The sequence below is a fragment of the Manis javanica genome, chromosome 16, assembly GCF_040802235.1.
Source record: "Manis javanica isolate MJ-LG chromosome 16, MJ_LKY, whole genome shotgun sequence".
NCBI classification, from domain to species: domain Eukaryota; kingdom Metazoa; phylum Chordata; class Mammalia; order Pholidota; family Manidae; genus Manis; species Manis javanica.
Window position 1 is genome coordinate 11,079,150 of NC_133171.1, and position 26,265 is coordinate 11,105,414.

Sequence of the window (26,265 nt, forward strand, 5' to 3'; positions counted from 1 at the left end):
AAATTTCCCCAAACTGGGAGAGGAAATAGTCTCTCAGACCATGGAATTCCACAGATCTCCCCAAGGAGGACAACACCAAGACATATAATAACTAAAGTGGCAAAGATCAAAGACAAGGACAGAGTATGAAAAGCAGCCAGAGAGAGAAAAAAGATCACCTATAGAGGAACACCCATCAGGCTACCATCAGACTTTTCAGCAGAAACCTTACAGGCCAGAAGACAATGTCATGATATATTCAATGCAATGAAACAGAAGGGCCTTGAACCAAGAATACTGTATCCCGCAAGATTATTATTTAAATTTGAAGGTGGGATTAAACAATTCCCAGATAGGCAAAAGTTGAGGGACTTACCTCCCCAAAACCATCTCTACAGTGTATTTTAAAGGGACTGCTCTAGATGGAAGTACTCCTAAGGCTAAATAGATGTCACCACAGAAAATAAAACCACATCAAAGAAAACAGACCAACCAAATACTAACTAAATACAAGATAAAATCAGCTATTCACAAAATAAGTCAAGGGAAATACAAAGAGTACAGAATATAACATCTAGCATATCAAGAATGGAGAAGAAACAAAAAGAGAGGATAGAAATAAAGAATCATCACACTATAATAGCATAATAAGTGAGTTAGGTTAGACAGTAAAGAAGTCACCCTTGAACCTTTGGTAACCACGAATCCAAAGCCTGCAATGACAATGAATACATATCTATTGATTATCACCCTAAATGTAAGTGGACTGAATGCACCAATCAAAAGACACAGAGTAATAGAATGGAAAAAAAAAGGCAAAACCCATCTATATGCTGCTTGCAATAGACTCACCTCAAACCCAAAGACATACACAGACTAAAAGTGAAGGGATGGAAAAAGGTATTTCATGCAAACAATAGGGAGAAAAAAGCAGGTGTTGCAGTACTTGTATCAGACAAAATAGACTTCAAAACAAAGAAAGTCACAAGAGACAAAGAAGGATGTTAAATAAGGATAAATGGGTCTGTCCAACAAGAGGATATAACCATTATAAATATATATGCACCCAATACAGGAGCACTGACATATGTGAAACAAATACTAATAGAATTAAAGGAGGAAATAGAATGCAATGCATTCATTTTAGGAGACTTCAACACACCACTCACTCCAAAGGACAGGTCAACCAGACAGAAAATAAGCAAGGACACAGAGGCACTGAACAACACACTAGAACAGATGGACCTAACAGACATCTACAGAACTCTACACCCAAAAGCAGCATGATACACATTCTTCTCAAGTGCACATGGAACATTTTCCAGAATAGATCACATACTAGGCCACAAAAAGAGCCTCAGTAAATTCAAAAAGACTGAAATTCTGCTAACCAACTTCTCAGATCACAAAGGTATAAAACCAGAAATAAATTGTACAAAGAAAACAAAAATGCTCACAAGCACATGGAGGCTTAAGAACATGCTCCTAAATAATCAATGGATCAATGACCAAATTAAAACGGAGATCAAGCAATATATGGAGACAAATGAAAACAACAGCACAATGCCCCAACTTCTGTGGGATGCAGCAAAGGCAGTTCTAAGAGGAAAGTATATAGCAATCCAGGCCTATTTAAAGAAGGAAGAAAAATCCCAAATGAATAGTCTAACGTCACAATTATTGAAACTGGAAAAAGAACAAATGAGGTCCAAAGTCAGCAGAAGGAGGGGGATAATAAAGATCAGAGAAGAGAAAAATAAAATTGGGAAGAATAAAACAATAGAAAAAAAATCAATGAAATCAATAGCTGGTTCTTTGATAAAATGAACAAAATAGATAAACCCCTAGCCAGACTTGTTAAGAGAAAAAGAATCTACACACATAAACAGAATCAGAAATAAGAAAGGAAAAATCACTGTGGACACTATAGAAATACAAAGAATTATTAGAGAAAACTATGAAAAATTATATGCTAACAAACTGGACAACCTAGAAGAAATGGACAACTTTCTAGAAAAATACAACCTTCAAAGGCTGATCAAGGAAGAAACAGAAAATCTAAACAGACCAATTACCAGCAACAAAATTGAAGTGGTAATCAAAAAATTACCCAAGAACTAACCCCCTGGCTAGATGGATTCACTGCTGAATTTTATCAGACATATAGAGAAGACATAATACCCATTCTTCTTAATGTTTTCCAAAAAATAGAAGTGGAGGGAATACTTCCAAACTCATTCTATAAAGCCAGCATCACTCTAGTACCAAAACCAGGCAAAGACTCCACAAAAAAGAAAATTAAAGACCAATATCCCTGATGAACATAGATGCAAAAATACTCAACAAAATATGAGCAAACTGAATTCAAAAATACTTCAAAAGGGATTCGGGAATCCCACTCCTTGGAATTTACGCAAAGAATACAACTTCTCAGATTCAGAAAGACATATGCACCCGTACGTTTAACGCAGCACTATTTACAATAGCCAAGATATGGAAGCAACCTAAGTGTCCATCAGTAGATGAATGGATAAAGAAGGGGTGGTACATATACACAATGGAATATTATTCAGCCCAAGAAAGAAAGAAATCCTACCATTTGCAACAACATGGATGGAGCTCGAGGACATTATGCTCAGTGAAATAAGCCAGGCGGAGAAAGACAAGTGCCTTTAAATGATTTCCCTCATTTGTGGAGTATAACAACAAAGCAAAACTGAAGGAACAAAATAGCAGACCTCAGAGACTCCAAGAATGAACTAGTGGTTAACAAAGGGGAGGGGTGTGGGAGGGCAGGTGGGGAGGGAGGGAGAAGGGGATTGAGGGTATTATGTTTAGTACACATGGTGTGGGGGGTCATGGGGAGAACACTGTAGCACAGAGAAGGCACATAGTGTATCTGTGGCATCTTACTACACTGATGGATAGTGACTGAATTGGGGTATGGGTGGGGACTTGATAATATGGGTAAATGTAGTAACCACATTGTTTTTTCATGTGAAACCTTCATAAGAGTGTATATCAATCATAGTTCAATAAAAAAAATTACATCAAGAGGATCATACACCATGATCAAGTGGGATTCATCTCAGGGATGCAAGGATGGTACAACATTCGAAAATCCATCAACATCATCCACCACATCAACAAAAAGAAAGACAAAAACCACATGCTCATCTCCATAGATGCTGAAAAAGCATTCGACAAAATTCAACATCCATTCATGATAAAAACTCTCAACAAAATGGGTATAGAGGGCAAGTACGTCAACATAATAAAGGACATATGTGACAAACCCACAGCCAACATACTGAACAGCGAGAAGCTGAAAGCTTTTTCCCTAAGATTGGGAACAAGACAAGGATGCCCCATCTCCCCAATTTTACTCAACAGAGTACTGGAGGTCCTAGCCATGCCAATCAGACAAAACATGAAAATAAAAGGCATCCAGATTGATAAGGAAGAAGCCAAACTGCCACTATCTGCAGATGACATGATATTATACATAAAAAATCCTAAATAATCCACTTCAAAAGTATTAGAACTAATATCTGAATTCAGCAAAATTGCAGAATACAAAATTGATACACAGAAATCTGTTGCATTCCTATACACTAACAATAAACTAGCAAAAAGAGAAATCAGGAAAATAATTCCATTCACAATTGCATCAAAAAGAATAAAAGACCTAGGAATAAACCTAACCAAGGAAGTGAAAGACCTATACCCTGAAAACTACAAGACACTCTTAAGAGAAATTAAAGAGGACACTAACAAATGGAAATTCATCGCATGCTCTTAGCTAGGAAGGATTAATATTGTCCAAATGGCCATCCTGCCTAAAGCAGTCTACAGATTCAATGCAATCCCTATCAAAATACTGACAGCATTCTTCAACTGGAACAAAGCATTCTAAAATTCATATGGAACCACAAAAGATACCGAATAGCCAAAGCAATCCTGAGAAGGAAGAATAAAGCATGGGGGATCTTGCTTCGCAACTTCAAGCTCTACGACAAAGCCACAGTAATCAAGACAATTTGGTTCTCACACAAGAACAGACCCACTGACCAGTGGAACAGAACGGAGAGTCCAGATATTAACCAAAGCATATATGGTCAATTAATATACAATAAAGGAGCCGTGGATATACAATAGGGAAATGACAGCCTCTTCAACAGCTGGTGTTGACAAAACTGGACAGTTACATGTAAAAGAATGAAACTGGGTCATTGTCTAACCCCACACACAAAAGTAAACTCAAAATGGATCAAAGACCTGAATGTAAGTCATGAAACCATAAAACTCTTAGAAAACAACATAAGCAAAAATCTCTTGAACATAAACATGAGCAACTTCTTCTGGAACATATTTCCCCAGGCAAAGGAAACAAAAGCAAAAATGAACAAGTGGGACTGTATCAAACTAAAAAGTTTCTGTACAGCAAAGGACACCATCAGTAGATCAAAATGGCATTCTACAGTATGGGAGAATATATTAATAAATGACATCCGATCAGGGGTTGACATTCAAAATATATAAAGAGCTCACATACCTCAACAAACAAAAAGCAAATAATCCAATTAAAAAATGGGCAGAGGATCTGACCAGACACTTCCTCAAAAAAGAAATTCAGATGGCCAACAGGCACATGAAAATATGTTCCACATCGCTAATCATCAGAGAAATTCAAATTAAAAGCACAATGAGATAACACCTCACATCAGTTAGGATGGCCAACATCCAAAAGACAGACAACAAATGTTGGTGAGGATGCGGAGAAAGGGGAACCCTCCTACACTGCTGGTGGGAATGTAAATTAGTTCAACCATTGTGGAAAGCAGTATGGATGTTCCTCAAAAACTCAAAATAGAAATACCATTTGACCCAGGAATTCCATTCCTAGGAATTTACCCTAAGAATGCAGGAGCCCCGTTTGAAAAAGACATATGCACCCCTATGTTTATTGCAGCACTATTTACAATAGCCAAGAAATGGAAGCAACCTAAGTGTCCATCAGTAGGTGAATGGATAAAGAAGAGGTGGTACATATACACAGTGGAATACTATTCAGCCATACGAAGAAAACAAGTCCTACCATTTGCAACAACATGGATGGAGCCAGAGTGTATTATGCTCAGTGAAACAAGCCAGGCCAAGAAAGACAAGTACCAAATGATTTCAATCACCTGTGGAGTATAAGAAAAAACTGAAGGACAAAACAGCAGCAGACTCACAGAACCCAAGAATGGACTAACAGTTACCCAAGGGAAAGGGACTGGGGAGGATGGGTGGAAAGGGAGGGATAAGGGGGAAAAAGGGGCATTATGATTAGCACACATAATGTACGGGGGCACGCAGAAGGCAGTACAACACAGAGAAGACAAGTAGTGATTCTATAGCATCTTACTATGCTGATGGATAGTGACTGTAATGGGGTATGTGGGGGGGACTTGATAATGGGGGGAGTCTAGTAAACATAATGTTGCTCATGTAATTGTACATTAATGATACCAAGAAAAAAAAGAATGACTTTAGTTAAATCACATCTAAATAAATGTTTCTGAGAGAAGATGGAGTGAAGAATGTGGCTCTGGAGCCCAAGTGGGTGGGTTGGATCCTGGCTCCTGTTCTTAGCTGTGCGCCTCTGTGAGTGGGGGTGCAGGTAGAGAGTGCTCCACTGCGGTCTGGCCTGCTGCAGGTGGGGGAAATGCTGACAGCAGGACCATGTTAGGGGCAGCCACTGCATCCCTCCTGCTGGAATCCCAACTGTGCAGCATAGCAAAGAAGTTCCTATTCTCATAATGTGGTTTCACATACCATTTGAGAAACAATTCAATGATTACAGTTTCAGCCGTTAAACTAATACAAAGACCTGTGAATTAAAAACTGTGTTGTGATAAAATTGAAGGCAGAAGAAGATATTAAAAGCCAATAGCTAACTTGAAGTTTCACTTACAAAATAGGAAATCTTTAAAAATCTTTCAATGAGCATCTTGTAGAAGCCTGATTTTGACTATTAAAAACCACAAAGCGCTGGGTTTGTACCTGTTGGCAATGATGAAGCTCAAGTAAGGGGCAGCATGGTGAGGTAGAAAGGGCTTGGATGGTGGCCCCTGGGTTTGAGTCCATGACCTCGCCGAGCTGTTTCTGTACATCAACCTGCACTTCCCAAGCTGTAACAGTCTTGTAAAGGATACTGTAAGGATCACCTGTTGCAAAGGCACAGGGGCTCCCTGACAGAAGCATCAGGAGCAGGAGAGACAGTTACAATGACTCGCTTCATTGATAGGATTTTGTTTCTCTGACTGTAACAAAATCTTCACTCCAATATTTGAATTGTTATTTTTTTCTCTTGAAAATTTTATTAGCAAGTAGTCAGTGCCTCTTCCATCTTTAATATCAATACTTGCTTTTATTACTGTACCAAATTTGTTGCTTAGGGCTCTGGTCCAGTTCTGTGCAGATTCTTTATTCCAAAATAAATGCAACCCTTTTATTCTTCTTGATCTTTATCATTTATTATAGTAACCTTTATAACACTGCCCTTTTACTGAGCCACCATCTGGGAGGACCTATGAGACAGAAGCACACGTGTACCCATGCAGGGAAAGTAGTAGCTCTTCTTTGTGTCACCTTGTTAGATGCACCTTGGATGGAGAAAGGCACAAAGTGCTTCCTTAATCCAATTATTGACAAAATATTAGGATATGCAAAACTACGCAGTATTGCTATCCCTCTGGTCTGACCCATTTCCTATATCCCATACTCATCTCCAGCAGGACTGACAAGGCTAGAATTGGGAGACAGAAGTGCTGGGCTGAAGGCCTTCTAGTACCTTGACCAGTCACAGCCTTTCCTGATCCTCCAAATTTTAAGAATCTGCCAAATGGTAAAAGATATATCTTACTCCAACAGGATTGTTAGGAAGATACAACATGATAATGCACATGAAAATTACAGCTAAACTGTAAAATACTTCTATTTAAAAATGAACCAAAATGAAATAGCTTAATAAATTTATCAAGTTTTCAATATGAACTAAAGCAAAATGATGTTTCAATGGCACAAGATTAAAAACAAAAATGGGCCAGCCCTACAGTGCTTTTATTCAAGCTGCTATGGTTCTGATGTGGCCAGGTTCTCTTCACTCACAGCGTTTTAAAGCAGCCTCCACATGGGTGGTACCTGAAAAGGCTGATGCTGCCTGTGTGAGGTGTTTCCTTATCAGGAGAACATTTAGAATAATTCTAAAATCAGGAAACTATGCATTTACTAAAGCATTCACTTCTTTAAATGTATGTTGAGAATCTATCATGTAAAAGGACTTCCTATGTTAGGGACCCAACAGGTGACTAAGGCATGGTGCCTGCCATCAAGAGGCACAGCCCAGCAGTCTGCAAACTTTTTTGATTATTCAAGCCACGGGTAAAAGAATTTTGAGCTCCCTAGATACATCTGTATTTATATATAAGATTATACTATATGATATATAACCTGTAATTTATAAGGATATATGCCATTATGCTAACACATGCATATTGTAAAAACATATCATATATAATATGTAAATTGATAAAATATAATTTACACATATGTACACACATTATGTATTCACTGAATTATGAATAAGAAAAACAAATTTAAAAAGGAAGAGATAAAGTGTAAATTAAAATATTTTATTAATTGAAATAAGCTAGGTCACACAAAGTGAAAAAACAACCTCAGAATATCAACTTAAGATAACAGCAAATGCACTTGCTAATGAGACAAGTCTACCAGAGTCAGAGGGGTTTCACCTCAGCTTATGGAAGCTCCACCCTAACACCAGGCTGCCCTGAGAACAAGGCAGAGGAGAAGGACCAAGAAGAACAATGGCTAGCGCCCCAGGCTCTGGCTGGCTCGTCTGGGATGCTTCCACAGGGCCATGTCTGACCTCAGCGGGTAGGCAAGCACAAACCTCTCCCCAGGAGAAAGAAGGGGACTTTGATGAACAGTATATAATCTACAATTATTATTTAAAAAAAATTTACATTTAATAGTATAAAAAGTGTTTTTGAATTGAAATAACAAGGCTTTGAAAGCCTGAATCTAAGTTCCTTTTATTTGGACACTTGGATTTAGTGGCTTTCATAGCTGAAAAAGGATTATACAAAGATATGAAAAAAGAATACAAAGTATTACACAAATATATGCATTTGGAAGAGGTATGTAATTGGCTGCACTTACTAAATTGTGATACTCTGCTGTCAAGATTTTTAAGTTTACAGATACGAGTTTTTCCCTATCTTTAAATTAAGTATAACTTACATACAGTAAAGTATAAAACTTCTGCGTGTAAAACTTGACGATTTTTCCATTTGTATACACACATGTAACCACCATCCAGATCAAGCTAGTATTTCCTCCTAGCACCCTAGCAGGCTTTCCTGTGCTCACTGCCAGCCAATGTCCCCAGCTAAAAGGTAATCACTCATCTGATCTCAGTCTCCATTGGTCACTGTGCTGGCATCCACATAAATGGAATAATGAGCTCACTTCTTCCCCTCAACATTAGGTCTGTGATGACATTCACACTGCTGCACACAGGAGAGTTTGGTCATTTTCACTGCTATACAGAACCTTACTGTATGACCATGTATCCATTTTACTATCAGTAGACATTGGAGTTGTTTCTAATGTTTAGCTATTTCAAATAGAGGTGCTATGAATACTGCTGTTCATATATGAGAGGGCATAAACACTCATTTCTCATAGGCAATTTACTGGAATGGACTTGAGTCATTGCAAACATGCATATCTATCTTCTACGGGCACTGCCAGTTTTCCATTGGAGAAAGAGAAGCAGGACTGTGTGCCTCACCAACAGCATTTCACTGTCAGCACAGCATTCCTACTGTCTTGTTGCATATGGACCCACATGTCCAAAAGTATCGCTTGTGCTAGTTAAAAAAAAAAGGTCTGCCATACCTATTTTTCATAGCAATAAAAAGCCATAGCACAACATCAAAAAAGAGAAAAAAGTCCAAGAATATACACCAGTTTTTCTTTTCACTAATACAACCCAACCATAGAGTATAAGAGTATTAATTTCTTTCATATCCATCATATTTTAAGCCCCTAAATGTGGCTTTTTGTGATTTCATAAAATCTATGATTAAACTCTTTCAATACACAAACTTGCTAAAAGTGATATGCAGTCTACTTATAATTCTTAAAGTCCTTGTTACTGTAATCATAGGCTGTCACACCATTTGCAATCAGAAATGACAGCAATTTAAAAAATGAAAAATGGGTTTTCAGATATACCATATTTATGAATTTACTTTGGTTGTCACTCAAACATTTTGATTATTAGTACAAGGTAGCAGAACATTGAAGTAAATTGATAAAAAAGAAAATCCATATCCCAAGTAAATCTCCTGTACAATATAAAGATTTTTTTTAACATTATCTTTACGCCTAGAGACATAAACTGCTTTGTTGATAAATACTGCTCCAATCACCTAAAATCTAGACCAAATTGAGTTTTGGATTCAGACTGTACCTCTGTTGGACTGTCTACACAATGTAGAGTTTACCATATTAACGAGCTTGCTAGTAAATGATACAATGAGGAAGAGGGAGAAAAGTTGCAGTTTTGTCAACCAAATTGTCCTCGGTGGACTTAGAGAGCCTTCCACCCGGACTTGGTTTCCTCAGCTATTAAGGGAATAATGTGTCAGGCCTCTGAGCCCCTTTCTATTGTGGACTCCCAGGAAATGTTCAAGATACTGTTGTTTTAAAAACACATACTCAGAAGTTTTCCACTGTCATGTTCAGATAAATCATCATCAAAATGGCCAATTATTAAGCTGCATTAAAGGTATTTTGGGGTTGGATTTTGCTGCCTATTCAGAGAAGATGGTTAAGAAAGTTGGACATAATTAACCCAATAAATACTTACTGAAGTGCTGTTTATCTTTGAAGTTCTCTCAGGTACTGGGAGACAGAGATGGCCTTTCTGCCTTCAGTTTACCACAGATCGGAGGACATAGAGCATAAAAAGAACTGCTCTATGATTTAGCTTTCTTGTAACACTCTAAGCGTGGATCTTCTATTAGAATCAGTAAATGCATGTGCCCTTTTCCATTCCTTTTGCGGTGTTGAGTGCCTGGTGTGCCCATGGCTTTCTCAGTGGCTGCAGGTACAGTGGTGAAAAGGACGCAGCCCCTCCAGGGCTTTTCTGGAAGCCCAAGCAGGCATGCATGGCCCTCAGGCAGGCCCAGATGGGATGCTGGTGGAGCAGAGGCCCAGGGGAGGACAGAGGGTGCAGGGACAGTGAGGAAGGGCTGGCAAGTCCAAATGAGGTCAACGAGCTGTCCTGCAGGTGCTTTGAAGGGGAAGTTACAGGAGCCAGAGACCAAATTTGTGCATAAACAACTTAAGGGAGAATGAAAACAACAGAGGCTTGGCTCTAAACTAATAGTTTTCAAAGCTTTTCTCTTTCTGTTCTAGCCACAGTGAAAGCATATGTATGGTGCTGTTTTTGATGATACTGTAAACATACCCATTTTTATAGAATACCATGCCAGAAACAAGTTTATTACATTGTTATGGTATAAAGAAAAATACACTTGAAATACAGGCTTTTTAGCTCTTCTTAGAAGTTAGCAGCTAGGGACCCTAACACTCCCACCCCGTTCCATGGCCAGAAACACAAAAGGAAAACAAAGAAATTAAAAAACAAACAAAAACTCTAGGGAGGTACATTAGGAAATACGGGGATTGGAAGTGAATAATATGAAATAAAAATTCTTCTCTTCCCATGTTTCTATCCTTTTCACACAGTCTCTGACCTCCTATCTACCCATTTTTTAGGGGTGGGGGGTAATTTCTCTTGCTTTCTTTAAATTCATCAAAATGTCTGTACTCTATAGCTGGATGTAAGGCTATCTGGGGAGCTATCCTGACCCATCCAAACACCAAAGTATAGCCAATTAGACACTAGGTGTCTTGTTACAGAGGCACATTATAGTCATGTGGGAAAGGTACTAACTAGCAACAGTGATTTCAATTAAATAATGATTTTCAACAAAAGAGGAGTGTGCGCACACACAGACGCGTGCAATCTTTAGTTATCTGTGGTCAATATAAAGTAGCTTCTGGGGTTTCCTTTAGACAACTTGTCTGTCTCAGTTTCACTACCACTACTTTAACCCCTAAGATCCTGGTAATTAGTGACTAAAACTTCAGGGTACTTTTAATGGTGACTTAAAATGTGCTCAGAAGTCCAAATACAACATTTGGAAATCATCTGAACCTCAGCTTTCTATTGTGATGCATGTTATAAAAAAACTGGGAAAGCACATTTGCCAGCTTTCCAGGTTAAAGTAATAATTGGGAATTGTCTGCTTGTTATACTATCCCCATCCAGGGCACTGCACCCCTCAAAATACTGTAACAATTCTAAAGTGTTTAATTAAAATTCACATATAATGAAGAGGTATTAAAATTAATCAGTTTTGTTATAGCAGTCTGCCTTCTTTACTAATGCTAGGAGAATAAAAATTTCTGCATATGAACCAAGGTTTTGGTTCTGAGAAGGAATCAGAGTGGAGATAAATTAACTCCTTGATGTAGCTACAACATGTGGGCTACATTTATGAGATGATGATCTGAACGTGAATGTTTGCTGCAAGGTGTCAATGTTCCCAAACACGGAGCTTGTAAGGTTATGTCTCTGGGCCTGCAGCTCGCCACAAAAGAGGGGGCACAGGCACCTCCCCAGAGCTCCCCAGGCTTCAAGGCAGGGCTCAGAGACCAAAACAAGGGCAGCTCCTCCAGTGCCCTTTAACACTTTTCACACAGAGCTATTTAAGACAAGCCTTTTAAATTCAGGGTGAAGATTAACCCTAAATGTAGCCAGTCACAGGAAAGAATAATATAGCTGGGATAGAGAAAAGAACACCAAAATGGTAGAATATACACAAATATTTATTATCTTGGTACTTACCATGCTACACACAGTTGTGAAGTGTGTATGCAAGTTTTAAGAGAAGTCTCTCAGGTCTATAATCAGACAAACAAATTCAGGTAAAGTGGGGAAAAAGTCCCTAACACTTTCCACCAGACCTTAGAAACAGAAGTTGTATAGATTCACAATCACAAAGCATACATAGTTCTCCTAAAGTCTTACCGACTAGACGTGACTGCTTCAGGGGGGTAACCTCTACTACCTGACTGGCAGGAGCTGTGACCTTACGGAGTGGGCTTAGCTGGTGCTGACCTGAACAGTGTGACAGTTATCACTGGTACAGAAGAAACCACCAGGTAATGTGGCTGCTGTTCACTCTACACGTCCAATCACAGACTTTTGGGTGAGATTTAGCGAGAGTGAGACACATTACAAAAAGGCCAGGGGTCCGTAGGGAGGGCAGGGACACTGTGTGGGCATCGAAAGTGAATAACAAAATAAAAAAAATCCTTCTTTTCCCATCTTTCTATCCTTTCCACACAGAGTCTCTGATCTCCTATCTATCCATTTTTTGGGGGGTTGGGTAGGGTGGGGTGGGTAATTTCTCTTGCTTTCTTTAAATTCATCAAAATGTCTGTACTCTATAGTTGGATGTAAGGCTATCTGGGGAGCTATCCTGACCCGCCTAAACACCAAAGTATAGCCAATTAGACACTAGGTGTCTTGGGACAGAGGCACATTATAGCACATTAAAGGTACTAACAATGAATTCAACAGTTACAAGAAAGGAAGCTTTTTCATGTTTCATATGATTTCATTCCCTTCCGTGGCTCATCCCACATCTGGGAGGAGAAAGCACACTGTGAGCGTGGAGCCCCTCAACATAAAGGAGGGCAGAGAGCTGCATGAGGCTGCCTTCCACGTGAACAGACTTCCCAAAGAGGGCACATCTTGATTATTTAAAAAATTACCATAATGAGTTGAAATTCTATAAATATGCTCAAACTATGAGTTAATACAGAGAACAAAAATAATAAAAAACACCCTGTCAATCACCTTTAAAAAATGTGAGTGAACCAACTCATTCTGAAAACTGCTAAGAGAAAAAAATCAAGCATTTATGCTGCCTTTCCTGTATAAAGTACAGTTACACTTCAGAGTAACCAAAGTCGATGAAATTTTTAATTTTTAATTTTTTTAGTGTTTAAGCTAACAATCGTTAGTCTGTAATCCCTATGCAAATAACAGATCATTGCAAGAATTATGGTGCCAAAACCATTAGATGAGAAGTTTACAGTAAACTTTTAAAAGGTGGGTCAAGCTGATAAAACTTAAGTCCAAATTTCAATCTTAACATCATAAAAAGAGAGACAACCAAACACTAAGTACCTCCTGGTGGCAGCAAACAAAATTAAAAAATCAAGCCTGAAACTGGTAGAGCTTCTTTATAGAAACTGGTAGAGCAAATTTATAGAATACACAAGGGACAGAGGAACATGTTAAATGACACTACAAGGAAGCAATGTGAAAAACCCAGAAAGTGAGAATATCTACAGAACAAACAACCTGCTTAGTCAACAGATAAGCTAAGAGGGGGCCCTAGAGAGAGAGAAAAAAGGAGACATTTCAACCAAAAGCAACACACAGACCTTGGCTGAATCCTGATTTGAACAAATTGTCTAAAATGCCCTAACAGGAATTTTGAACACTGACTGGATATTTGATGAAATTAATGAAGTATTGTTAATGTTTTCCAGATCTGAATAATGGTATCGTGTTAAGGTTTCTAAAAACTCAATCCATACCTGATCTGTGTATGGTTGAAGTGATCTAATGTCTGGAACTCACTTCAAAATAATATATCCCAGAGGCGGTGGGGGGTAGAGGGGCATAGATAAAACAAGATTGGCCGTGATCTCATAGCTACTGAGCTGGCTAATAGATCAGTCAGCATGTGTTTCACAGTTCTACTTTGATATATGTCTGAAATGTCCAAAATAAAGTTTAAAAAATGACAGACTATTTATTTGCACAATAGTACATTAGTTTTTGCTGATGCCAAATAGCATAGCTTATAGCTATCAATACATAAAAAAATAAGTACTTTGGCAGATAAGACACACAATGAATAAAATATGTAGGCCACAGGTCATCTCAGTGATAATAAATTTCACATTGAAAAAAGCTTTGCAGACAACGAAATTATAACCAAATGTCCAAAGTATTGTACAAATGGTTTTACAGCACTGAGTCTAATAATGAACTGCTTATAAAAAGGAGAAAATGTGTGATAAAAAAAAGTGAGGTTAAATAATGAAACTCACTTTAAAAAAAGATGACTAAGAATTATCTTTGCTTTTCTCTTATAAACAGATCAAGACAAGTTTATTAAAATCTACTTCATAGTAATTTTTAAGTGAAATTAAGAAAAATAATGCAAGGAATTATTAAAAGTATTCCTTTAGAGTTCAGTAGAGGAAAAGATTATTGACTTAGACTTCTCTCTTCAAAGATGAAGTTCACTCAATTGGCAGCTATTTTGATCAAAAGTAGAACTAATAAAGTGCCAAAATTGCTCCATGACTACAATGCAGGAAACCTCTGCAAATGGGTCATAAGAGAAACATAAGCGAGCCACTCATCTTCCAAACTCAGAGTAGAGACCAGATTTCTAGAACTCCAGGAATATGATGTTCTTAGTGTTACCTGAGAGTTTTCAGGATAATTTTGGAAAGATGAATTACATTTAAGAGATCTTTGGTGTTACATGTTTTTTACAGTATTCGAATTATTTATAAATGGGTAGTTCACATGGTATTTTTGGTTAACTGTTACCCCATTTAATCAGCCAAAGTTCTCTTCTCTGATATTTATTGGATTAAAAAGAAAATCTAGCCTGACATTCTGTTGAAAATATTTATTACTCTTAAAAAAACCAAGCTGTAAATTGGTATTTTACTTGATGTTTATTAATTCCCTATCATTTCTAGCATGAGTGATTTATACCAATGTGTTTCTCATTAATCAATCACTTGATTGACTAAATGTTACTGAAGTCTTACTACGAGCCATTTAGGAAGCAATGTCAGAGACCTGGAGAAAGAAACGAGAGCTGATGGCATGTGGCCCCTAAGAGAGCAGCAGGCACGGGATTGGAAAGCAAATATGATTACGCCCAACAGGCCTAGGAGAGAAAGATAGGTACAAATGCAGGGTGAAGTCACAAGCGAAAATGAGAGCAACTGGAAGTGAGGCAGGTGACATTTGCTGTAGTCCATCATCCAGAAAACCAGAAGTTGGTTGCAGAGTGGAAAACACTTTCGAGCCAATTTATGATTTTATAAACCATCTTAATAAATAATTGATCTTTGAACTGTGGGTCAGGGTATTTCACTCATAAAAGGAATTAATATACAGGTTCTGAAATAATTCTGCTCCTTTGTATATCAATGGGAGACAAAATGTTTTTCACCTGCTGATATCAGCTCATACCTTTGTCTGAATACCTAGAGCTCCTGTCTTTTGCTGGAAGTTTATGTCTCTTTTGTAAGCAGGGGAATGGTGTCTGTGAGTGGGATTCCCAGACACTCTCGGCTTCCTGCCCACACCTACTTGTCTCCTAGAGAGGTGGGGCTTCCCAGTTGCGGAGGAAACCATTAGTCCCCTTTTGGGTTGGGTCCAGTGAACCTATTAAACTGAGCATGGGGTTGGTCTCTTTCTTCTCTCCTCTCCACCCGGGACCAGTGTTAAGCAGTGGCCTGGGCAGATATGTTTGCCCTGCAGTTCAGTCTTTGGTTAGGCAGCCTATTTCACAGTGGAGACTGGGGGCTGGGGAGCTGGTCTAACTTTGACATTTAAAAGACTGTTTGCTTTCTCATCTACGGACTCTTTCAGTATATTCTTCAACTGGTTTGAAACTGGGCAGGGAAGAGGGCTGTTACTTATTACGTCCCCATCCCCTTAAGATTCAACTAGTGCTCCACTTTCTTTCCTTCTGGTTAGGTTGAGATATTGATGAGATGATAGAGTCCCTCCATTTCACCTTGCTTGATACCGAAAATGACTATGAATCTCTAAGGGTGACCCAGAAAGCAGTATTGCAGCAGCCCTGTGTGAACCTTGTACCAACCCTGAAAATGGATTTTAGTAAACGTCCCAAAAATTTCAGAAAAAAGATTTTTCCCTATGGGTAGGTTAAGGTTTAAAAGCTGATGAGTTTTTAAATGGGAAGTGTATATTTAATGATAAATGGCAAGTAGCCTAGCCACTACCTCAGAGTTCTCCATGCAGAGGTAAGTGCAATTAGCTCACTGAAATACAAACACCTAGTTAAAATCACAAATAGGACTAGGAGAAAAGTGCTAGAAAAAGCATAGAATAATAAATCAAATACTCTTCACAATGGAAATATATTTTCCTTAGCAACTGCAAAGAAATGATGACAACCAAAAAGAAAGTAATAGATGATTATATAGTCAACGAACAACATGTAAGTTGTTTTCATGTATTTTTCCCCATATTACTCACTCGATTTTAATTTTAAAGGGAATAAAAAGATCTTAAGGGGTCCAGGAAGATAATGTTTTAAAAAATAAATGGATATAAATCGTAAGAGAATAACGATCAGTTTTGGCAATTAACTTTTTTTTTGCAACCGAATGCTATGGTATATCTCACCAGAACACCTGCCCTCACACATACACGATCAATCAACAACAAATGAACAGAGAAGAACGCGCCACACAACAGACGCTCCAATTAAGAAATGGTTTCTAGAGTCTTGTCCAGTGAGGGATTAAGGGTGTCCTGGAGGTAAAGATTAGGGGTACACTCTTGAGTTTACTGCCTGCGTCTCCACACACGTCAGCTCTCAGAGGAGGCCACCCACTGCTGAGGGAGTCCTGGGGTGCTTTCTAACTCAAGGAGGAAGTACAGTGCGTGCAGGTCGTGCACAGCACCCTCAGCTTCTCGGTTCACATTTTAGACTTAGAAGTCAGGAACTGCTATCTTGAAAAACTTGGAAAACTTGTAGAGTGTTTTGTATAAAACAGACTTGATAATCTTAGCTGAACTGGAAAATGAAAATCAAATGCATTTTCTATCTGTACATGCTGGAAATCAGATTTATTGGTGACAAATGCTAACCTGTATGCCTGGAATGCAGCATTCTATATGCCTTTCGAAGAATGTATTATGTAGAATGCAAAAATGCCTGTACTTTCCCTGAATTTACATCTTTAATAAAGTAGTAATATTCAGAGGTTATGTTTGGTGGTAATGTGTGGGGAAAAAAGCTCATCAGCTGTAAGACACTGCAGAAAAGTTTATTTAAATGCTTTAAAAAAATCACTGAAAGCAAAGCAAAGGAAGAGGACTTGAAGCTTAATTAAGTTGCACGGGGGGGATAATTCTGCCTATGGGTTTATTTTTTTAGTGATAGGAAATAAAAGTGATATATGCTCAATGGGAAGAAAAGTTTCTTACAACACTTGTATCGGGCATCTGGTGGGACATTTAAGTATGGGGGAAAAGCCGTCAGCCTGTGATGCTGTCATCATCTGTGGTGTTCTCTTTGAAGCACCTGCGTGTCTCCTGTCTCCTACACAGTTGGCAGAGTTGTCCAATGGTGGCCAAAGCAGGCCACCAGGCAATTTACAGATGTCAGAGGTTCAGGAATATCTAAATTGATAATTTGATTTCTTAGTTTAACAGCTCAGCAATGTCTCTAATATACGTAATTGAGCAGTGATGTACACGAAAGTAGGTGAGTTGAAATAACTGATTTCCCCTTTAATTTCTAAACATATATAAGAGACTCAATTCCTACTCTGGAGAGCAGTTTTATATGCTTAATTTTAATTTTTTTCTAGCAAAAATCAAATATAGTGGTATTTGAGACAAGAAAAGGCTTGCCTGACAGTGATCCCCAAGTTGGAAATCTATCTACTCTACTCAATCATGCTGTCACCTGGCAATGAAGTCTAGTTTGTCTGCTAACCTCACCCATGCTCACAGCCCACTCACCTCACTCCACGACTTCTAAAATGCACTCCCTGTTATGTCTCCTTACTCACAACCAGGACATCTTGCCATTATCACATTAAACATCTCCCTTAAAACATTACTTCACATACATTACTTAGTTTTTTGGAAACCTTCAAGGCCTTAGAATGTTCTGCAATCCTAATTAACTTCCAACTCCTACTTGTTCCTCAAGATAACCGCCACAAATGCCAAGCCTGATCATCCACCTAAGGCAGCAGCAGTCTCAGTCTGTAAGGCTGCAGGCCAATCAGTCAAGAGGAATCCCTGACAAACAGCGTATCTGGTTGCTGGCTGTCCATCACTGACATGTACATTGGCAGTTACAGAAAATATATTTCTTGTAAGACCAACCATTTTTAGAAAATTCTAACTACAACTCCTACCATAATTTGAACCTCTTTTGCTATATAGAACTAATTTCACTTAAGAAAAAAAAAATCAGATATTTGAAGAGAGCTTTCAGACTCTTCCCTAATTTTTTCTCCAGGCTAGAAGTAATCTGTTCTGACAACCATTTCTCATATAGCCTGGTTTTAAGACCAGATGAGATGGCTCCAGCACCCAGGGCCTGCACCTCCTGTCTCTGGACACCATACTTTCACAGTTGTAACTATCAACTTCACTGGCTACTCTGAGGCAGCCGTATCACAGAGCAGTTAGAACTGCAAATTACCAAAACCTTTAGAATTTATGCACGTATTTATGTATTAAGCTGTTACTGCTTCCCTCCTGTTATTAAACTGTCATCATTCCCACAACTGTTCTTAAACAATTTATACATGTGACTTTTTCAGTTTTTATGTTTCTAACTATTCCTTTTATTGTATTATCTTTTTTAGAAATTCAATTTTTATTGTACAACTTTGAAATTTTTCTCTAGTCACTGAATATTTTTTAGGTAAAATTTACATAGGGTGAATGCACAGAGGTGCAATCCACTCCTGGTGAAGATGTTGTAAAGATTGTTGTAATGACAATAAAGGATTCAGAATATTACATAAACTTAGTTGATAAAGCAGTGGCAGGGTTTGAGAGGACTGACTCCAATTTTAAAGAAGTTCTACTGTGGCTAAAATGCTATCAAACAGCATAACATTCTACAGAGAAATCTTTCATGAAAGGAAGAGTCAATTGATGCAGCAAACTTCATTGCTGTGTTATTTTGAGAAATCCCACAGCCACCCCAACCTTTAGCAACCCACCATCCTGACCAGTCAGCAGCCATCAACACTGAGACAAGACCCTCCACCAGCAAAAAGGTTGTAACTTGCTGAAAGCTCAGATGATGATAGGCATTTTTTAGCAATAAAGAATTTTTAAATTAAAGTATGTGCATCTTTTTTTTGATATAATGCTATTGCATACTCAGTATACTACAATATAGTATAAACACAACAATATAGTATAAAATACAAATATAACTAAACAATTCATTTGACTAGCTTTACTGCAATATTATTACTTTATTGTGGTGGTCAGAAATCAAACTGGCAGTATCTTTGAGGTGTGCGTGTACCTATTACCACAACCATGATACAGGACATTTCCGAGGCTCCTAACAATGTCTCATGCTGCCTCTCAGTCAATTCCCCACCCCACCCCCACAGGTATCACCATTCTGGTTTCTGTCATCAGATTAGTTAGCCTGAGATAATTATGCAGTGGTTTTTACAGAGTTTAGACAATGAAAATGTCTGAAAGTTCGATTCTGAAAGGTAGAGATCTTAAAGTAAAACTGAAATTCTCTTTAGTAGAATAAACACAGACTTAAGAAGAATGTCCTTGTCTCCATTATTAGATTTACTTTCTTTCTTCAACTTGTATGATGATGCAGCCTAGCACACTGCTCTGACAACAGACATCTAGTAACTCTGGCTCACTGCTGAAACTGAGCATCAACAGGCCTGGGATCTGACATATAATTCATGCATGGGAAATTATTCTGCTCTGGATTATATGCATCATATATAAGCAATAAACTCAATGCTACTATATTTTTAGAATGGCACTGTACTTATTCGTGTCATGAATTACATCAATGTTTTCCCTTGCCCTTATAATTTCAATGATTACAATTAAATAAAAGCATTTTGAATTAAAAATAAAGTACTTTATCTTATATAAAAATTGTTTAAATTCATTTATTAAATATCTTTAAGGAATATATAAAAATTTATGCCTTTTAGGTAAAAAAGATAGTTAAAACCAACATTTAAGTGAAAATTTAAATTTATTTTTCTTATTTAATATATTTTAAAATGTGAACTTCATGTGTACTTATGAATGGAGAACAACAATATTCTCAATTTAGCTAAAATTTGTCAAATGCAAATACTCAGAGCTCTCAACAACCATGGATGATAGATAATTAGTCAGTTAGGTGACTCAGAACTAGCCAGAATAATCTGTCCTGCCTTATACAGAAGTAAGAGGTGACAACAATTTAAATATCCAACTGTCAGGTTAAAAAAGCACAGCTAGGGTTTAACGGATATTTGTTCTTGAATCATGAAATTAATCAAATGTTTTTTTTTCAAATTACTACATACAGCATCAGAAACTAAATTTATTGCTAACTACAGCAATAAGTAATCAATTACCTATACGATTTGTAAAACTCAGTTTCTGGAGCTGAAAACTAAAGATAAAGCTAAAGTTCTTAATTGAAATTATTTTGGAAGACCAATAGTCAAATTATTTTTGTGTTCGCTTTACATGATGTCTCACCTTAAGTCAACTTTTAACAAACTAAAAATCACTATATGATTATGCAAAACTGAGGTTCAGTTAGTGGTCACGAAGTCAGAACTACACAAGGACAGAACTAAATACAGTTTATAAAAGTGAAACAAACACTGACAATTTCTTAGCATGTTTGAAATCTGAGAAAGAGTAAATTGCTGACATTCAGTGCCATGCTGTCTGCTCATGAATGGATGTTTATCTTAAACAGAAAAGAAAAGGAAACAACTAGCTATGCCACTGTTGTGCATAGCTATGGGCTTTAGCTTTGCTAGGGTCATACCACTTAATGTCACACAGCCCGCGTAATCTCAGTTTTGTATAAAAAAATCATCTACAGTCCACAAACCACTATTATTTCCATCAATAGCTTGCACTAGCTCAATTCTATGGCTGAGACAATATGCAGATTCTAGAGAAAGGACTCTGGGTGTCTTTGGTAGATATTACCAGGGGATGGCCTGGAGAGCGAGTCACTGTTACCTAATTAGATGTAGTGGAGACCAAAGATCCCAACTAGCCTGGCACTGACATTCCTGCACCCCTTGCCCTCTTGTGAATGCTCATGGAGGCCAACACGGTGTCCTGGACGCTGAAGATCTGTGACCTGATTGTGCCCCTGAAGGAAGAAGACCCCTGCATTGGTCTTTTTCACAGACATCCCTTAAAGGGTGAGCTGATAAGAAAGAGGGCCCGCACACCACCCCCTGGGGAATTGTGTTGCTGGTCCTCTGTGTGCACTAAAGGCACACAGCTGCTTGTAGGGGAAGCTATAAGCCTGGAGGAGTGGGCAGTGTGCTAAGAGAAAGGAGCCTTCTGCATCACTCACAAGTAAATTATGTTTCTCAGTAATAACTGGAGTTTAAATGGAGACAGAGGGGAGCAACTGTTTGTGGATACTAAAGCTTAGTGACCAAGGCATATTTGTTGCAGTAATCCTTAAACATGCAGGAAACCTTGGAGTGGCTGTGTCATGGCTTTTCATATTTTCATAGAAATATCACAAGTAATTTAATACCCTTGAACATATACCATATGAATGACATCAGTGTTAATAGTCATGTTCAATACATGCTAATCATTGAAGAAAATATTAACTTCAGCAAAATGAATTTAAACTGTCCCTCAACAATATGTCACTTTTGCATGGTGATGCCACATACATCTGCTGATGTTCAGGACATATGGGGAGTGCACCAGGCTACGATGAGAATTCATAGGAGAAAAGAAAACAAGAAAAGAAAACAAATTTTAATTTGAGCATTTAATTTACCTTCCTGTTGAAAAAAAAAAAGAGAAAAATCACTGTAAAACCATATAGCAAACACTTAGAATGTAACTAAGGAGTGACCTGCATTCCATAATGTGTACCAACAAACTCCCCATCTTTATTTACTCAACAGACACATGCAGTGTCTTCCGTATGTGGGGTTCATGCTAGGCACTGGGAGCACAGGCATGGAAAGAGCCCCTATGCTGCAGGGCAGCCCAGCAGACAGATGAGAGTATGCACGGGGTGGCCAAGAAACCACAGCAGGTACGCTGAGGATGGGGTGGGGGGCAACAGCCCAACCTGTGGGTGTGGTCAGGCAGGCAGGCAGAGGTTCATGGAGGGGCAGTGCCATGGGCCAGGGAAAAGCAGTGGTACAGGCATGGGGCCTTGAGGAGCCAGGTGGGTGAGAAGGCCTGCAGCCCAGAGGAGAGCCAGGGGAGTGACAAACGGCCGAGAGCATGTACAGGCCTCGGCAGCTCCTCAGCAAGGTCGGCCTGAGGGCAGTGGCCACCTGAGGGTTTTAAGCAGGTGACTGCCAGATCTGGTTCTCACTGTAGAAAGATGAACTTTTCAAAAGGTAGAGGTAAGCTTGAAACAGGCAAGACTGGGTGCTGGAACTCAAGAGAAGCCCCCTGAGAGTTCTGTAAGGGACGATGAGAAATGAGGGCCGGTCTGGATGGGGGGTGGGGCTTGTAACCAGGTGTCTGTGGAGGAGGAGGGGCAGGTCTTGGTGGACATTGCCAGCCCTTGTCCCCAGCAGGCACAGCAGCCCTAAAGGGGTGACAGAGATGGTGAGAAAGGCAGGTGATGGGGCTGCTGCTTCCACACCTGCCAAACGAGAGGCCTCAGGAATGTCTCTGTGGAGGCATCTGCTAGGAGGGTAGGCAGAAGGAGCTGAAGCTCAGAGGGAGAGATTGGGCCACAGACACAAGTGCCGGAGGCCCACTAGTACATTAAATTACTCAAAGTCTGAGGAAGACAGAGTCCTGGGTATCCCGGCTCCACAAGGTGGCACAGAGGAAGAGAAGCCACCCCACACAGGCAACTGAGGGTACTAGCTGGCAGGGATCAGAGAGGCCCTGCAGGACAGTCCCCGGAAGAGGGGCCAACAATGGGACATGAATACAGGAGGAGCGCATCTACCACATTCCCTGCTGCAGCACTAGAGGTGGTTCTGGGGAAGCCTGCGGGACGGTGAGGGTGCAGGCGGACTTTGCAGGGCGAGAGGCCATCCGATGCAAGGAGACAGATGGGACTAGCATGGAATCTTTGAGGACACAGACAACTTTTTAAAAAGATGGGTTGTAAAGGGGAGCATAATGAAGAGTTGTTGGATAGGGACTAGATAGGGTGACTGCTGTGGCTGCTTCACTGTCTTATGTCCTAGCTCCACCCTGAGTCTCAAGAGATAGAGATAAATAACTGGTCATCTTACGATAGCTGAAATTTAGAACAAGTATTATAATTATATGAAAGGCACTGAACCAGATGTTACAACAGAAATGACTGAAACTGCCTGTTTGCAAGGAGCTTAAAAGCAGGATGGACATGTACATGCACATGTGCACACGTGTGTTATGTGTGCACACTTGGCCAGCCATGGGCTCCTTTATTTCTGAATATGTGGGATTGGCAAACTACTTCCATAAAGTGTGGTGCAGCAACACTCAGGCCTTTCTTTTCCCATGAGACGATTTAAATACATGATCGACAAGAGGAGGTGCCCTAAATGGGAGAGAAAAGCAGTCACTGTATGCCATTCCTCTCAGCGTTTTGAACGGAAGGGGCAAGCAGGCCAGCCAGGGAAGAAGCAGGCATCAGGTTGGTCCACAGAGCGCAGGCTCTTTCTGGCTAGTCCTTCTAAGACTGAGGAGAAAGGGTAGGTAAGTGACATTCAGTTCTGCTCAGACCTGTCAAATTGCAAAGAGGCTTGGGGAACAGTTCACCCGCAGAGGGCTAAGAACCCAGTGTGGACAGTATCTGAGTAGGCACATCTACCCTGAGTAGAGAATAGAGAGATTTTACTGAAAAACACTTTTAGTGTCTGCACCCTCCAGTGTCTGAAACTTATAAGTTCCTGCTCCATAAAGAGAATTCAAAAATCTGAAGTCCAGGAATGCAAAAGGAATCTCCTCACATCTTTGTTTATATATTCCCCCTGTTTTAGGAGAAAGAAAAGCGGATACTAAATAAATGAATAAATAAATACGTGTTATGTACATGTGCTTAAGAATTATGAGAGAGGTTAAAAGGTCTAATGGGGGTCAGAGAGCAAGGAAACAATCCTCTCAGGTGATGGAAGGAGGCTTGGGAAAAGCACTCCTCTCAGAGGTGGCCCTGCAACATGCACAGCCAGCCAGTAGTAATGGCTGGGCAGCAAGGACACTGGTAAGAGGCACCATGGGAGTTGCAGGGGGTCATCCATGCAGCTATTGACCAAATATTTACTGACCAGGCACTATGTACCAAGCAGCTGTCTAGACAGTGGAGACAGAATCGAGGAAGCAAGACTTCCTATTGCAAATTTGCCAATTCTTTACAGACTTTCGTAGTAGCGTTTTTCACCTGAACTAAATAAGGATATTGTTATCACTCCTACTCTATACATTCAAATGTTTTTCTGCAGAAATCCCTGCTGGGGATGTGACCTAATATATAGTACATACACTATATTATCTTTCTAAAATCCAAAACTATTGGAATTCCAAAAGTCATCTGGGCTCAAGAGTTTTGAAAAGGGATTGTAGATCAAAAGTTTCAGAGGCTATTGACTGATGTTCTTAAGAATAATTTGTGGCCAAAAATCATGCTTGTTCACTTAAAGTCATAAACCATACTTACCATAGAAGGTTGATTTTATCCACAACCTTGTGGTAATTGATCTATTATGACCTCATGGATTTAGCTTTAAAAAGCGCCACCAGCATGAAGGCTAGTGCTGGAACCACGTGCATTCTGCTTTATAAATAATTTTACAAATAAAATACGAGTTATTTTCACAGGTCAAATCTAAAATCCCATGTCTATTCTCCACTGGCCGTGTCATTTTTTCAGGTAGGGTGGCTGCTGTGGTGATACTCAGCTGAGACCTGAATGAGAAAAGGGTGTGAGGATGTCAGCCCATGGAGGAGGAGTGAGAGTTATTTCTAAGCCAAGGAAAAAGCAGCCTGGAAGACGCCCTAAGGTGGGAGGACCTGGGAAATGTGGGCAACAACAAGGTCCCCTGCGCTGGGTATGGCTGCGGAGAGGCAGGGACGATGGGGGGTGGGAGGGGGTGCCGGGCAGGGGCCTGTAATGCCATGCCTTACAGATTTTACTTTAAGTATAATGGGAAGATAACGAAGGATTTTAAGGAAGATATTGATAGGATCAGATATGAGCTCTTAACAGGATATATTTGGGACCTGAAGTATAATCTAGTTTGGATTACAGTACAGTATGTATACAGAAAAGTAATGGAGTTTAAGCAAAGAAGATCAATTTCAGCCAGCTATAGGCAGAAGGCTTCAGATGAGAATAATGGTTAAGATTTGAGAAAATTAAATGTCTGTGGTCACACAAAATATTAATTTAATGATTCCGGTTTTTAGCTTAGACTTTTGGCATCACAATATTCTTATCATCTAATGTAAACATTATATAATAAAAACAGGCAGTGCTTAAAGAGTAAACAATTTTATCATGATCTAATAAATGCATTATACAATAAAAACAAAAGGTGATTAAAGTGATTAGTTAAAAGAATGAACTCAAATCTGTTTAACAATTGACTGGTACATCTATAGGTACATATCCAAAAAGAACCTATGTCTAATATGGGCATGACCATTCTTATACAAGATTATTTCTGTGTAAAAATCTTACTAGCTTGGTTTTATGTATTCCATAATATTTTAAACAAAGAAATATTTGACCAGTCAAAAAGTTTATCTGATTCAGCAAGTGATAGTTATTTTTGAAATATATATTATGGAGTGATTTATATGACTCATTTGACATCCAAAAGATAATACTGGAACTGTGTCAGTCATCCTTCTGTGGTTCAATTTTCTGTGCTAAATTACTATAATAATCCTAGTCTTACATATTTTCCTTCTATTATTCACCTTTTCAGCATCAATAATCAAGTCTACATAGAAGTGACCAAGTTTCTTTGGTAAATTTTTTGATGATGGTCACAGTCATTGCAGAAAACTGTTGCTCACAGTCTGTTATATCTCTGCAATAAAGGAATATTACAGGAAGCAAAGAACATTACCAAAATGATCAA

The 26,265-nt window shown here is 39.0% G+C and overlaps 1 protein-coding gene across 3 annotated transcripts in view; it reads right to left on the reverse strand.

The window, feature by feature from the left end:
• EXOC2 (exocyst complex component 2) overlaps positions 1-26,265 on the reverse strand; it is a 237,394-nt gene that overhangs the window by 24,544 nt on the left and 186,585 nt on the right. Inside the window, exon 24 of one of the 3 annotated variants that reach the window (XM_073224460.1) lies at positions 25,297-26,214. The exons of the other annotated variants lie outside the window; for them this stretch is intronic. Coding sequence (XP_073080561.1) covers positions 26,207-26,214 — 8 coding nt within the window. The 3' untranslated portion in view covers positions 25,297-26,206. Of the gene's footprint in view, positions 1-25,296; positions 26,215-26,265 lie in introns of those variants that run through there. 3 annotated transcript variants of the gene reach the window in all.